At 39.5% G+C, this 16560-nt stretch overlaps 1 protein-coding gene across 1 annotated transcript in view; it reads left to right on the top strand.

Annotated features, from left to right (window-relative positions):
• Positions 1-16560, top strand: part of col4a5 (collagen, type IV, alpha 5 (Alport syndrome)) — a 481130-nt gene that overhangs the window by 265667 nt on the left and 198903 nt on the right. The window contains exon 25 of the mRNA XM_039765771.1: positions 11535-11726. Coding sequence (XP_039621705.1) covers positions 11535-11726 — 192 coding nt within the window. The remainder of the gene's footprint in view (positions 1-11534; positions 11727-16560) is intronic.

Below are 16560 nucleotides of genomic sequence, written 5' to 3'. Positions count from 1 at the left end.
CAATAAAGGAAGCACACTCAGAAGAACATCCTTTGAACTCTGTGTTCATGTCTCCGACAGCCAGATCAAGAACCCAACATTTTCACAATATTTTAGTTAAACCTGTGCAATACCCATTCATGCATCCAGTTATTTGGAGTCTCGTCACACCTTCCATAAAGTTCTCTACACTGATCGTATACCTGGGGACCCTTTACTGCGAGGAAGCAGCACTACCGCCACACCACCATGCATGTTTAATACATGCTTTAGTGCGTTTCATTATGAAAAGGATATCAAGTATTTCTCTTAGCATTCTAAATGTTCAGAGAGCAGGAATATCATGAAGAGAATGTATTCTGTGCGGTGATCACTGCCTGCGCCTCCTCAGTACAAGAGGAAGCCAGTTTAAAAAGCACATAGTGATTAACATCTCGGTCGGGGAACACTCAGCACAAAGCATATAATGTGCTACATTAACTTATGACGGTGTTTGAGAAAATCTAGTAAATTAAACATTAATTTTAAGGTGAAGTTTAGTTTACGACGTCCTGCTTTAATGACAAAATAAACCATGACAATAAAGTGGAAATGTCGACTTTAATCTCAACGTAAACGGCGAGAATAAAGTGGAAATGTCGAGAATAAAGTCAACATGTTGACTTTATTCTCGACATATAGTTTTATTTCTTCACTGTGTCGTTTTTTTTTTCTTCACCATGGCCGTAGTACACTTCCTTAATGAAGTTTTGTAGAAACTGTTAAAAAAAATACCTTAACAGTTTTGCATTCAGACACAGACTATCTCTCCATTATGGAAAATGCCCAAGGCCACTAATGCATCAGAAGGAGAACTGTAGATGACATGGCAGTTCCCATGATATAATTCTATGCAAGCATGATGAAATAAAAAGAACTGCACACCAAATTCCTTTGTTTTTCATTTCAATTCATTGGCTTGTTCATTTCCTCTCTTGGTATAGCAGTGGTTGCACAGAAGTCTTGAAAGAAAATTAAACTGACAATGATTTCTGATTTCTTGTAGCTCGCAAATTCAGTTGACAGTCTTTGAAATTCAAAAATGTAAAAATAACAGACCATAGAAGTATGGAGTAATAATGCTTGGTATAACTGTTGTGGCATCTGTTTATCTCTACAAGGAAACTGCCCATTGTTTTTTTTTTTTCAGGAAGATAACTGCTGATTCCCCTCCAAACCCTTTAGTCCAAAATTTGGTGCTTAGCCATGAGAGTAGTCACCTTGGCTTGAAAGCTGTTGAGGTCTTAGCCATTTGGAGCTTATTCACGTGAACACTTTTGCATGTATCTTTTGCTACTTTAATTGTGAAAATATCAGTTCACAATTGAGAAAAGTTATGTTGCAAGATTGCATTTTTCATGGAGACTTGTAAACCACAGGAATTTATGTCTTCAAAGAAGAACACCATATTTCTTTTAATAACTCTGTCATGGACTGCAGCCCCCTGTCCTTGGGGAGCCTTCTTTATTGGACTATGTTTTCTGATTAGGATTTTTAAGAGCAGCCATAGCAAGAACATCTAAGTCCAACAGTCAGTCTTATTATTTTATTCTTATATTGACCATTGAACTCAAAGTGCATACATCATTACCGGGTGACATGTAATTCCCCAAGTTTCTTTTTTATTCTTTCCCTGTAGTGATGAAACACAGAATGGAGTCAATGTGAATTGCACTGATGAGCACTTAGGCTCCACTCATGCTATGATAATTTTCAGTGTCCCAATTTAATTGCATTCACATACATTTCTGGTCAAGTTTTTTCAGAAACATGAGGTCACTACTCAGTTACTATTTGGTCCACACTTGAAATAAGGAAGATTGCTTAAATGAATATGAAAAGCATAAGAGATGTATTAAATGTGGTGCACTTAATATGTGTGACATAAGTTAAATAAGTGAATGAGGGCAAAAATCCTTTTGTCCCTAAAAGAGAAAGTGTCACAGTCCAGTGGAAGTAATGATGCCTCCTTTTGCCCCACCATGATCAATAGCATAGTAAAGCTCTCTAAAAAGTATCAACATGGTTCTTCATAGATGCTTCTCCTGTAAGTGGAGGAAATTTGTATATGATTTATAGTACAGAATGAAACTGTTAGGTAATAATCAGTAGGTAAGAAATTTCTTAAGATTTTTCTTTTTAAGGTAACATTTGAGTTGCTGTTTATCATTGTTTGCCAAACAACGATGAAAGGTTTGAACGAAAAAAATATTTTTTATTCCATCGTTGTGTATGCTGTCAGCACATGGTCCAAAAGTTTTAGGGTGGAGTGGTGGCTCTGAGGCTAGCGTTGTTATCGGGAGGGTTGCAGGTTCAAATTCCTGTTACTGCTGAAAGAGATCCTACTCTGCTGGCCCTTGAGCAAGTCCCTTAACCTGTAATTGCTCCATGGGCACTGGACAAAGGCTGACTCAGCATTCTGACCACAAGGGGTATGCGAAAAGTAACAAATTCCTAATACGAGAAATCGTATAAGACGAAATAAAGAACAAAAGAGAAAGAAAAAAAAGTTTTATTTTTTCGGTGGGGACTGGCAAAAATAAAACCCTTTTCAGATGTTCAAGTTTTAATTTCTCTATCTATCTATCTATCTATCTATCTACTTACAGTGCACACTCTATTCTGCTTAACATTACCACGTTTTCTCCAAATTTTTAGAATGCTGTTCTTGTATAAAATAAACCAGAAACATTTTTTCATACTGCAGCTATGTGTTTCTGCTGTTATCCACTGTAAGTGTTATATTTTGAGATTGCATTTTTCCCTAAATGTTTAGAAAGAAAATATGAATGGAATTGCTCATAATTCTTTAGGATATTGGGTCTAAATCCAATATACTTAGGGATGGAACTGTGACTGCTTTCCACGAATCAGGAATAGTGCTGATTAATATGTTTGATATTGGCTGTGCAAGTTCTTCTAGGAAATTTTAGCCAAACTGGTTGGCTAAAGAGTAAGTAATAGGTTTAATTTTAGAAACCAAAAGTGAAAATATTAAGACTGCTCAGTGTATTCTTATGGTTTCTATTTTTATTGAAATTAGTAAAGCTATTGCTAATAATTATTAAGTGAAATTTTATAAAGTGTTTTGGATTTCTTACTTGTCAAATTAGTTGTTTTCTTATATTAATCAGGGGAGGTGAGTTACGGAGCTGAATCTGCACTAATTGCAACCGATTGATTGTCTTTTTTAGGTACCGTAGATCCCGGAATATAAGCCGACTCGGTATATTAGCCGACCCCCTTCTCTACCTACTAAATTACATGTATTTGCCGATGACCGGTATTTAAGCCGACCCCCTTCTCCAAGAAAAATTTTCTAAATTTCCTTAAAAGTGTCTCTTCAGGTATATTTATCATGTTTATCTGCGAGAATTTGAGACTGCCGGCATTTTTGATGGAAACCAGGAAGTGATTGCGGAGAAGTTTGGTAAAATTAAACCTTTGTGTTGAAACTATATACGCAAATACGGTATATTGGCGGGTGTATTTCCGGAGACTCGTTATAAATTTGAATAACTTAAATACGCAATACAGTGAACCCTTGACTTACGAACTTAATTCGTTCGCGAAGGCTAACCCATAATGCGTGCTCGAACCTCCCACTGCAACACTTACTTAACCTTTTCATAATAAAAAAGGGTTGTATAATGTGCATAATTTACCAAAACACCAATAATTTTTCTAATGTACTAACCAAAAAGTTATAAAAAGTGCCTAGCCTACCAGAAGTAGGCTAGATTAAGCTAGGAGCATGGTGGTGCACATGGTCGCAGCGGCTCAGGGCTCTCCTTTTCAGTGCACTTTTCCTTGTTTGTGCACGATCGCTTCGGCGAACATCCGCTACACCAGTCAGAACCTTATAGACATCGGTGTCCAGAGCCAGACATCCATTTTGAGTGTTTTTCATCACACGCAAAACATTCCAGACAACATAGCGAGACCAGCGGGCTCTCCGTGGATTGTTGTCGGGTCTAGAAGACGACACAGACAGAGGAGGGAAAGAAAGCAGAAGCGGAGCCGCAGATCCGGCGTTATGCTAAGGCTAAAAAAACAATCATACAAGCCCTATACAGAACTTTTTTTCTGCACTGAAGGAACTGCTTTTAATCTCATTGTAGATTTGTATAGTGACAATAAAAAGCATTCTATTCTAGAAACAACAATTTCATAGTGTATTCACCATTTAATTTGACATCTTTGGGCTGCAGGAAGGGAGAAGGAGGAGAATGAAACGGAAGGTGGTTATTGTTTAGAAGGAGCCTCCTTATGCAAATCTTTTCTTTGTAAAATTGTCGAGATGGTGGATTTCGACATGCTGTACATATCAGCGAGATCGGTCACACGAACATCACTCTCATATTTCCACACAATTTCCATCTTTGTTTCGATTGTGATCGCTTTCTTTACCTTCTCTTCCTTCCTTAGCAATTATGTGTCTTGCTTGCATGGTCTTAATGAATTATATATATAGGTAAATCACTGCAATGACCGAAATTACATCCACAAACACATGTATCTGGGCTCCTAATGCTCTCGGTTGTTTGTTTACAATCGCGCAAGCGGATACATGTGACCGCATCCGGGTCATAATGCAAGATGTTGGTCGTAAATCAAAACAAAAATTTTTATTTTAAACTTACCTATAATTTATTATAAATTTTATTAATAAAATCAACAACTAAAACACTTTTTTGAATAAATTCTTTATTTAATTTAAAGTACTGGCATGCAAAGTTACTTCTTCATCTGAAAGATGGCTCTGTGGTTTCATCATTATTTACTTCCGTATTCATCGGCAAAACCGGCATTGCGCTGGAAATCTTGAATCTGAAACGATACTCGTTGTATAAACCGACCCCCAAACTCCAAGCCAAAAATCTAGGACGAAATTCTCGGCTTATATAACGGGATCTATGGTAGTCCTATTAGCAGTGCATTACTGTAATCTAATCAACTAAAAACAAAAGTGTGAGCTATTTTTTCAGCATCTTGTAATGTTGTATGGGGTCTAACTTTTTTCTTTATTGCTTAAGTGAATAAATGCACTCCTAATAATCTGGTTGATATGTGATTTAAAGTTAATATAAGAGTCAATGATTAATCCTAAATTTTTAATTGCGCCTTAACTTTTAACCTAAGGGATAAAGCATATTTCTAGTACCCTTGCTATTTCCATACTGCCTAATCATTAAAATTTCTGGATTTTCCTTATTTAGTTTGAGATAATTACTACTCATTCATTTGGAAATGTTTCTAAGACATTGGATCAGAGAGCCAAGAGCATCAAGGTTATCAGGTGCTATCGATAAATAAAGCTGTGTGCATAGGCGTGGTAGCTCACCTTGTGTTTTGAGATATATTTGCCTAGTGGAAGCATGTAGATTGAATAAAGCAGCAGACCCAGAATAGATCCTTGTGGTACACCATATACAATACCATGGAACTTTGAAGTACAATCACCAGAATTAGCAAAGATATTTCTACCTGTTTAAGACTGAAACCAATTTAAGATGCTGCCCTAAAAGCCCACCCATTGTCTAAGGCGATTTATAAGAATACTGTGGTCTACAGTGTCAAATGCTGCACTCAAGTCTAAGAGAACAAGAACAGATATATGGCCTCTGTCCGCATTAACCCACAAACCATTTACTACTTCAACCTGTGCAATTTCTGTACTATGCTTTGCTCTAAAACCTTAATGAAACTTGTAAAGAATAGAATGTTTAATCAAATAATCATGTAGCTGCTAAAAAACTGTTTTTTCTAGAATTTTGCTTAAGAAAAGCAGATTAAAAAATTGTTCTAAAGTTATCAAAGACAGAGGAGTCAAAATTATTTTTTTGGAGCAGGGGTTTAACAACTTCTGTATTTAGAAAGTCAGGGAAGAATCCCATTATTACACTATTAATTAGCACATCAGAGACTTCTTTCAAAAAGCCTGTTGGTACCAGATCAAGTATGCAGGTGGAGGGTTTCAGCTGAGAAATTGCTCTACATAGTTCAGGTACATTACTTCAGTGGAAAAATTTTACTGGTCCTGCTGGGGGTCTATCCATCCATCCATTATCCAACCTGCTATATCCTAACTATAGGGTCATGAGGGTGGAGCCAATCCCAGCCAACACAGGGCACAAGGCAGGAAACAAACCCCGGGCAGGGTACCAGCCCACCGCAGGGCATGCACACACACACGCCAAGCACACACTAGGGACAATTTAGAATCACCAATGCACCTAACCTACTTGTCTTTGGACAGTGGGAGGAAACCCACACAGACATGGGAAGAACATGCAAACTTCACGCAGGGAAGACCCGGGAAGTGAACCCGGTTCTCCTAACTGCGAGGCAGCAGCGCTACCCACTGCACCTCCGTGCCGCCCACTGGAGGTCTAATATAATTTATTTTGTATAGCAAAATCCTCAAGCATTACTACAAAGTAGTTTCACTAGTAGTTTTTAGGAGGCATTCCACTGAGTGAGCTGGGTTTAGAAGACAATTAATCAAAGGGTGCACACTGTCCGGGGGCAGCAACCCCAGAATTGAAAGTTTCAAACTGTTTTCAGGTCCTGGGCAGTGTCTTTGATGATTCTGAGGTGGTAGGCAGGGACAAGGATGAGGAGCCCCAATGGGCCACCTCAAAGCCATTTCCCAAAAAAAAAGAGGTAATGATAGTTGGGAACTCAATTGCACAAGATTGCTCCAGAGACAGGGATTCTCACACAGTGTGTTGCTTTCCGGGTACACAGGTGGGAGACCTCCCTGGAAGGGTGAGAGACTCATAGCCAGAGCTGGGGTGGATCCAGTTGTCATTGTCCATGTTGGAACAAATGACATACATAAGGTTAGTCTGTCAGTTCTGCAATTCAAATTCAAAGAATTAGGTGCCAGGCTGAGGAGTGGAACTAACAAGGTAATCTTCTCTAAAGTTCTGCCTGTGCTTTGTGCCAGTCCAAGTAAGATAAAGGATATTAGAAGGCTTAAAGTGTGGCTTAAAATCTTGGTGCAGAGTAGAAGGGTATAAGTTTGTGGGGCATTGAAACTACTTTTGGAACAGATGGTACCTGTTCCACTGCAATATGTTTCATCTGAACTGGAGGGGAAGCAATGTATTGGGGAGGCGTACGAGTAGATTAGTCGAGGATTGTTTAAACTAGGGAATGGGGGAGCTGGGAGTTTAGGACAGGAAAGGTTTAGAACTATACATGGAGGGACAAAAAAAGCGTAAAAATAAAAATGCGTAGTAATGTAAATTCTAATCGAACGCTTAAATGTAAAAGGAGTAACACATAAAAACTAGCTTACCTTATTCCTAGAAGTATCAAAAATAAAGCAAATTAGTTGAAGACGTATATTGCAGAGCATAATTGTGATATTATAACAATTATGGAAACTTGGCAAAGTAACAAAGATGGGAATGAGTATAACATAAAGGGATACACATTTTTCAGGAAGGATAGACAGAACAGAAAAGAAGGTGGGGCTGCTGCTATGTCAAACAGAATTTAAACTCAAGTCCTCTTCAGTTGGATGATGAACCCCATCTTAATGAGGAGACATGGCTTCGCCTGGAAAGCATTAGAGAAAGAGGCCTTATTTTAGGAGGGTGGTAGGGTGTATGAGAACATGAGGTAAACAATTAAGAATGATATTAGGGAAGCTAAAAGACAGTTGGAGAGGAATATAGCAGAAAAGGCAAAATACAACCCTAAGAGACTCTTTCTGTGTTTTAGTACTAAATGAACAGTCAAGGAGGAGGTGAAGTACATCAGGAATAGTAAAGGAGAGATCAAAAGATGCAGACAGTGAAACAGAGGACGCTGTAAACTTGTATTTTTCTGAGGTCTTCACAAGTGAGGAAGTGGTTAACCTCCCAGTGGTAAATGGGACTATTAAGGAGGTTCTGAGTGATTTAGAAACTGTAAAGAGAGAAGTACTGTTCAGATAAAGTAGGCTGAAATCAAACAAACCATCAGGACCAGATAATATTTATCCTCAAGTTCTTAACGAGGCTAGCAAATTAGCGAGTGCATATATAAACCCTCTACACATATATTTAGGAAGTCACTGCACACTGGGGAGAACTGGAAAATGGCTAGTATTATCCCATTATATAAAAAGGTGACCTGGCAAATCCAAGCAACTGTAACTGCAGTAAGCTTAACATGCATCACAGGAAAATTAATGGAAGGAATTATAAAGGATAACATTGAGCAGCACATGGCAAATGCGAGAGTTTTTCTGAACAGTCAGCATGGGCTCAGAAAAGGGAGGTTATGTTTTACTAACTTGCTGTAATTCTTTGAGGAAGCAACAAAAAGATATTATCAAAGTGGAGCATATGATATTATGTATCTTGGCTTTCATAAAGCAGTTAATGAGGTGCCACATGATAGGTTATGCTTCAAACTGAAAGAAACAGAAGTTCAGGATGATGTTTTTAGATGAATGCAGAATTGGCTCAGACACAGGAAGAAGAGGATGATGTTGTGAGGAATCTTATCAGAAATGTTAAGAGTGGTGTTCCACAGGGCTCAGTGCTAGGGCCGCTGCTATTTTTAATATAAATAAATTATTTGGATAGGAATATAAGTAACAAGCTGGTTAAGTTTGCAGTTGATGCCAAGATAGGTGTACTGGCAGATAATTTGGAATCCTTTAAATCATTACAGAAGGACTTGGACAGCGTGAAGGTTTGGGACGATTTATGGCAGATGAAATTTAATGTCAGTAAATGTAAGGTATTACACATACAGTAGGAAGTAAAAAGGTTAGGTTTGAAAACACATTCTGAAGTCTGAAAACAGAGAGTACACCTTATGAGAAGGATATAGAAGTCATAGTGTATTCTACGCTATAAACTTCCAGATAATGTTCAGAAGCATTAGGAAGGTCAACTGAATGTTAGGTTATATAGCATGATGTGTGGAGTACAAGTCCAAGGGGGTTAAGGTCAAGCTTTATAATACACTGGTGAGGCCTCATCTGGAGTAGTTCTGGTCTCCTGGGTAAAGAAAGGACATAGCAGACCTAGGAAAGGTCCAGAGAAGAGTGACTAGGCTCATTCCAGGGCTAAAGCAGATGGATTATGAAGAAAGATTTAAAGAGATGAGCCTTTTCAGTTTAAGCAAAAGAAGATTAAGAGGGGGCATGATTGAAGTGTTTAAAATTATGAAGGAAATTAGTACAGTGGATCGAGACTGTTATTTTACAATGAGTTCATGGAGAACATGGGGACACAGTTGGAAACTTGTTAAGGGTAAATTTTGCACAAACATTAGGAAGTTTTTCTTTACACAGAGAACCATAGACACTAGGAATAAGCTACCAAGTAGCATGGCATACATTAAGACATTAGGGACTTTCAATGCTTAATGTTTTAGAGAAGAGTTCAGTTGATAAGACTGCCAGGGTTTGTTGGTCTGAATGGCCTGTTCTCATCTGGATTGTTTAAATGTTCTAATGTTCGAGTCGTTGAGAATTAAACTCTTGGATCACCAGCATTATCATTTATAATCTTAGAGAAATAGGATGACCTCTCAAGGCAGAGTGCATTGTTATAATCAGTTACTTTTACCTTTCAATATTTCATAGTGGACTACTAGTGTAGCTGCTGATGTGTAAGGCAGGATCAAGCACGAGTAAAACGCATGTCGAAAGAAATCTCTCAGTGAAAAAGTTAATTTTAAAAGATTTAGTGAAAATTCAAAGTAAATAGTTCACACAAGAATAAAGAAAAATGTTCTTATCACATAGAATTAAAGGCAAAAAATTTAAAAATTGTATCTTCTCAAAACTTAGCTTTTTTTTGTCAAACTTCAGTTGTTTCTATGCTTAAAGATGCTTTACTTCTTCTTTAAATGTACAGCGCTGCATATTCAATAGAGCATGTTGTCTTTCGTGTTACTTGGCACGTAAGGCACAGTTTAAAACCATGTGCCCTCAACTCCTTACGCATGGCAAGGCAGGTCACTTACTGAGTACAATTTATAATCAGAGAGGATAGAAATACAGTAATTCCTCCTGCGTTCCAGAACCCCCCGCAATAGATGAAAATCCGCGAAGTAGAAACCATATGTTTGTATGGTTATTTTTATATATTTTAAGCCCTTATAAACTCTCCCACACTGTTAACATTATTAGAGCCCTCTAGACATGAAATAACACCCTTTAGTCAAAAGTTTAAACTGTGCTCCATGACAAGACAGAGACGACAGTTCTTTTTCACAATTAAAAGAATGCAAACATATCTTCTCTTCAAAGGAGCGCCGTCAGGAACAGAGAATGTCAGAGAGAGAGAGCGAGATAAAAGCAAACAATAAAAAAATCAATACGTGCTTTTAAGTATGCCGAAGTACCAATAGCGGCATTTTGTAGAGGAGCGTCCGTATCCTCTGTGCAAACAGCCCCTCTGCTCACACCCCCTCCGTCAGGCACAGAGAATGTCAGAGAGGGTGAGAGAGAGAGAAAAGCAAACAATTAAGCACCGTGCGGGAAGCATATCTTATATCATTGAGGAGTTTTAGTTAATATGTAATACATGCTCTGATTGGGTAGCTTCTAAGCCATCCGCCAATAGCGTCCCTTGTATGAAATCAACTGGGCAAACAAACTGTGGAAGCACGCACCATAAATTAAAAGACCCATTGTCCACAGAAATCCGCAAACCAGCGAAAAATCCGTGATATATATTTAGAAATGCTTATATTTAAAATCCGTGATAGAGTGAAGCCGCGAAAGTCGAAGCGCGATATAGCGAGGGATTACTGTAGTTAGAATATACCAATTGAATTCAACGTATGGGGTTTGTAAGAACCTCCCATAATCTATGCACTAATATTTAGGCAAACATTTATATAACTTAAATAACTAACAAATGGCTCTTAGAATTAGTTTAGCTTTTCTCCAGTTACACTGTGCTCTCCAGCATATACTTTTTAAATCGGATACTCTGTGGGTCTCCCAAGGTATGATAGTGCTGGAGGATTTCTTAACAGTCTTTTCAGGAGCCACCAGGTCAACTGCAGCACTCGCCTTACCATTAACACTAGAATCCCTGAAGCCTCATAATCCCTCACCTCCTCATCAGCATCTTTTTCTTTTGCAAATGTGTCGATCAGCACAGTCAGCAGGCAGCCTTCTATCCCACTCCCACTCCACCGAAACAGCTTTAGTCATACACCAAGTTCTCCAGGTTCAAGTCTGTTTATCTGGGTGTGAGGTGCCTTGAATTGTATATGGTAAATAATATATCATTATTCAGAACACATACATTTTATGTGTGTTTCATGTCTACAACGATCTATGTATGTTTGATGACAGGAAATGTGACAGAAGAAATTTTGAACACATAAGTAAAACAGAAACTTTTTTCATGTTCTACTAATAATTTTCTTTTCCTCTTATACCAGTTTCTTTGACATGCTGTCAAGTAATACTGGTTAATACATTTTTTGAGACAGTATGGCAGTTGAATAAACTTGATCTTTTTAATGAATCAGGATTTTTTTTTTAGGGTTTACCAGGTGTTCCAGGTTCTCCTGGTCTTCCTGGTCCAAAAGGGGATCCCGGAGATGCAGTTGTTCTCCCAGGAATGAAGGGAGATAAAGGAGACACTGGATTCCCAGGACAACCTGGTTTACCAGGACTTGATGGCCCACCTGGTCGGGATGGACAACCTGGTTTTCCAGGCCCAAAAGGACAACCTGTAAGTTCATACTGGATTTTTCAGCATTTAATCAAGTATTTTTACACAATGTTATGTTCAGGTGCTGGCTATAAAACACAGTGTATTCTTTTTTAATGACTGCATATTCATTTTCAGTGGTGTGTGTAAATAGTGTGGCCCGCAGGGAACATTGTACAGCCCCAAACACCAAGCACAATTATAAACACACAATTCTATAGTTCATTTACAGGTGTCATTCTCTTGGTGCCATAGTGGCTCCCTCACAAGGCAGTACAGAATAAACTAACATCTATCGCTTCCTTGTTCCTTCCATTGTCCTGCACTCCCCATAGACTCTGACTCCACAACCAACTTTGACTCTCTGAGCCAAAAGGAGGGCTCTGTTTTAAATCTGATCCAAGGGTACTTACCGCTGCTTAATCTGTTGCCTTTGGAAATGACTCTCAGGTCAGGCAGGACCACAATATCCTTGTGTTGTAGCTATCCAAGAGCTCCAAACTGGTAGCCCCGACACAACCAAAGAGGGCAGAGGGCCATGATACCATAAGGATAATGTCCTTCCTCATTTAGGTCCTGGTCTGAAAAGGAGACATTGTTGTTCCCTCCCTGACCTTCTATTATCAAGGCCTGTTGGCCAGGTAAGGGAGAAGAGTCCATTACTTACACTGCCATCATTCCAGCTGAGCCCTAGGGCACATATTGACCAATCCCACAAGGGGATCAATCTATCCAGCCAATCTTGGATGCTGGCCTGGCTTTGCTGGGGAGTAAACACAGTCGGAGTTTGTAACCGAGTATTCAACCACTCTTAACTATAGCTTTAGACATGGCTTCCATCATGTGGTGCCTCAGGTGTTTGCTGTAAGGGCACTGCAGGGGATAGCTTTTCTAACTGGGTCCATGTTAAAAGCATTCAAATTACCAAACCTTCCTTGACTTTTGTTTCCTTGGCTGTTTCTTAAAACATAGAAAACAGCCGTACCTTATTATTTGTTCCTTGTCCTCAAGCTTCCCTTGTTACGTGGTACTGGCCTTGGGAGCAGGGCAGTTTCAATCCTTGTGATCATTGTAATATAAATGAGTCTCCAGACATCATAAAGGTTTGGGACAGCCCCCCGTATATTATTTCCCAGCTACAAAAGTTTTTGAAATATTTGAACAGAGATGTTCACAAGACTGAGTCCAAAACAGAACTGATTATTTGGAGATAAGATGGTGGTTTTAAGGGCTGGGGAAGGAAATGATATCATCTAGTCCGAACCAGAAGTGACGTCATCAGTTGTCAGAAGTGACGTCATCATAAGCGCTGGAAGCAACGTCATTAGAGGTGCCAGAACCTGGTGAGATTTCCCAGGAATGGCTTGCAAGAAACTAAGAGAGACAGTCAGCATACTCTGCCACACCCTGGTCTGGTGTAGTATTACAGTTCCCCAGACCCTTTAGCTGCCTCCTAAACACACGTGTGTGGCACCATGTTGCCCTTCTGAAAGGGTCACTTCTGTTTTGATAGACAGGTGTAGCAGATATTGCCGACTACCCAAGTAGGGTGGCAACGCAATGGCTCTCTGTGATTCCCTGTGGGCTAAAGAGGGGCACTTTCCTGCCTCAATTCCTTTTGTGACCTCTGGGACTATTCTCCACCTGTAGGAATCAGGGCTACTTGGGTTCCTGCATCAACAAAATGGCCTTATTCACACTGAATTCCATTTTCTCTGTCCATTCTTATCTCTTCCAGCTGAGATGTATGCTCAAGAACCTAAGACTCGGACATATTGATCACATTTTGTATAAACCCAGTAACCATGACAACTCAGTTGCCATCGGTCAAATCAGGAAGCAATAAACTACTGCACAGGGCATATCTTCCTGTACAACTGGATTACAATACCATGCCATTACTTACAATACCATGTGTTGGCTCCTGAGTAGGCCAAGGTTGAGTATCATGAATATCAGACATTATTGTCACTTATAACATTTCATAATCATGATTTCTTTTGTGATTAAAAGTTCATATGTTAAATCAACGCAGACATAATAAAACGTGACATAATAAGGACCCTGCATATGACAGGCTTTTATTGTGCTTTCATGCATAATGTTAGCAGGTAATTAGTGTAAAATGTGCACTACCGCCTAATTTGAAAACGCAGTTCTTACATTGGGGATCAATCAATCAATCAATCAACATTTATTCATACAAAAAAAAATGTAGCTCAAAGTGCTTTACAAAATGAATAGAAAAATAGAAGACACAATAAAAAATAAACATAAGTCAACATTAATTAACATAGAATAAGAGTAAGGGTAAAACAAAAAAAAAAACTCCAAAGGCTGGAGAAAAAAATAAAATCTGTAGGGGTTCCAGACCAAGAGACCGCCCAGTCCCCTCTGGGCAATCTACCTAACATTAGTCAAACAGTCCTCTTTGTATTTAGGGTTTTCATGGAAGGACCTGATGATGATGGTCACGTAGACTTCTGGCTTTCAGTCCATCAATGTTGGTGCATCATGACCAGGGAACATTTACATACTGTAAATAATTGCCCCAAACTTACTGAGATGGTGTGATAACATTGTTTTTCAGTTGCTAAACAACACAAAATCAAAAGTTTATGTGACTTATCGCATCATATTTACTCAAGGGGAAAAATTTGCTAGGTGTCTTGGAAATTTATGCATCTGTAAATAAGTGAACTAAAATCTGACTTGCAGTCAAAGTAGTCACAATAATTTTCATTGTCATTCATTAAGTGTTTTGCTGTCTACCATTCTACTTTTGCCAGCTTTTAGTTGAACAAGTGAAAAACTGCCTGAACTAATTATACCTTAAGGTAGAAGGTGTTGTTCCAAGAACAATGCAGTATTGAATGAAAACTGCCCACAATATAAATATTACACAGAGTATTTTCTCATCCATCCATCCATTATCCAACCCACTATATCCTAACTACAGGGTCACGGGGGTCTGCCGGAGTCAATCCAGGGCAACACAGGGCGCAAGGCAGGAAACAAACCCTGGGCAGGGCACCAACCCACCGCAGGGCACGCACACACACACACACACACACATACGCACCAAGCCCACATTAGGGACAATTTAGGATCGCCAATGCACCTAACCTGCATGTGTTTGGACTGTGGGCGGAAACCGGAGAAAACCCACGCAGACACGGGGAAAACATGCAAACTCCATGCAGGAAGGACCCGGAAAGCAAACCCGGGTCTCCTAACCTCGAGGCAGCAGCGCTACCCACTGCGCCACCGTGTCGCCCGTATTTTCTTATTGTAATTTTAATTATTATACTATTCAAAGGGCTTTTTACAATTGATCATTTTAACTATTACTCAATGAAGTAGTTGAATTAACAATAATTGTAATATTATCATGGTTTTCTTTTCTAGATGTAATTATATTCATCTACATAAGACTTTTTCTATAAGGATTTACTTTGGCAGCAAACATACTATAGCCTGAGTAGTTAGGATATGACACAGAAAAGTATGCCCAGATACAGCATATATATACTAAATATACTGTTCAAAAAATTTAAGGAACACTTTTTAATCAGAGTATAGCATCAAGTAAATGAAACTTCTGGGATATTGATCTGGTCAGTTAAGTAGCAGATGGGGTTCATTTCAGCTGCATTGATGTTAATGAAATTAGCAACAGGTGCACTAGATGGGCAACAATAAGATGACCCCCAAAACAGGAATAGATTAACAAGTGGAGGCCACTGACACTTTTCCCTCCTCATCTCTTCTGACTGTTTTTTCACTAGTTTTGCATTTGGCTACAGTCAGTGTCACTACTGGTAGCATGAGATGATACCTGGACCCTAAACAGCTTGCACATGTTGTCCAACTTCTCCAGGATGGCACATCAATATATCAGTAAGGTTTGCTATGTCTCCCAGCACAGTCTCAAGGGCATGGAGGAGATTCTAGGAGACTGGCAGTTACTCTAGGAGATCTGGACAGGGCCATAGAATGTCTTTAACCCATCAGCAGGACCAATATCTGCTCCTTTAGGCAAGGAGGAATAGGATAAGCACTGCCAGAGACCTACAAAATGACCTCCAGCCGGCCACTGGTGTGAATGTCTCTGACCAAAAATATCAGAAACAGACTTCATGAGGTGGCCTGAGGGCCCAACGTCATCTAGTGGGCCCTGTGCTCACTGTCCGGCACCGTGGAGCTCGATTGGCATTTCACATAGCACAACCAAATTGGCAGGTCCATCACTGGTGCCCTGTGCTTTTCACAGATGACAGTAGGTTCACCCTTAGCACATGTGACAGACGTAAAAGGGTCTGGAGAAGCCATGGAGAATGTTATGCTGCCTGTAACATCGTTCAGCATGACCAGTTTGGTGGTGGGTCACTGATGGTCTGTGGAGGCATATCCATGGAAGGATGCACAGACCTCTACAGGCTAGAGACAACGGCACCTTGACTGCCATTCAGTATCGGGAAGAAATCCGTGGACCCATTGTCAGATCCTATGCTGGTGCAGTGGGTCCTTTAATTTTTTTGAGCAGTGTATATTTTACTGGATGACTAGTTGGGCATTGTCTATTCTGGACTTTCTGACAAGTGAGCCAGTGTGCTTATACTTGAGACTTGGTTCAAATGTGGTATGCCGAAGTTTTGCTGTAAAATATCAGAAACCTCCTTTTCTAAAATGAACTTGGCCCAAATGTGATAGACCATATCTATGCTGTAATCAACACACTGTTGTTATTTGGGACTTGGCCCGCATGTAACATGCCACAGTTGGGTCACAGATTAGCCAGACTTTTCTAACCTGGATTCAGGCCAGATGCAGGCTAGCGAAGGTGCTTCAAGCT

This window comes from Polypterus senegalus, chromosome 10, assembly GCF_016835505.1.
Source record: "Polypterus senegalus isolate Bchr_013 chromosome 10, ASM1683550v1, whole genome shotgun sequence".
In the NCBI taxonomy this organism is placed as follows: domain Eukaryota; kingdom Metazoa; phylum Chordata; class Cladistia; order Polypteriformes; family Polypteridae; genus Polypterus; species Polypterus senegalus.
This window is presented reverse-complemented; position numbering and strand designations above follow the sequence as displayed.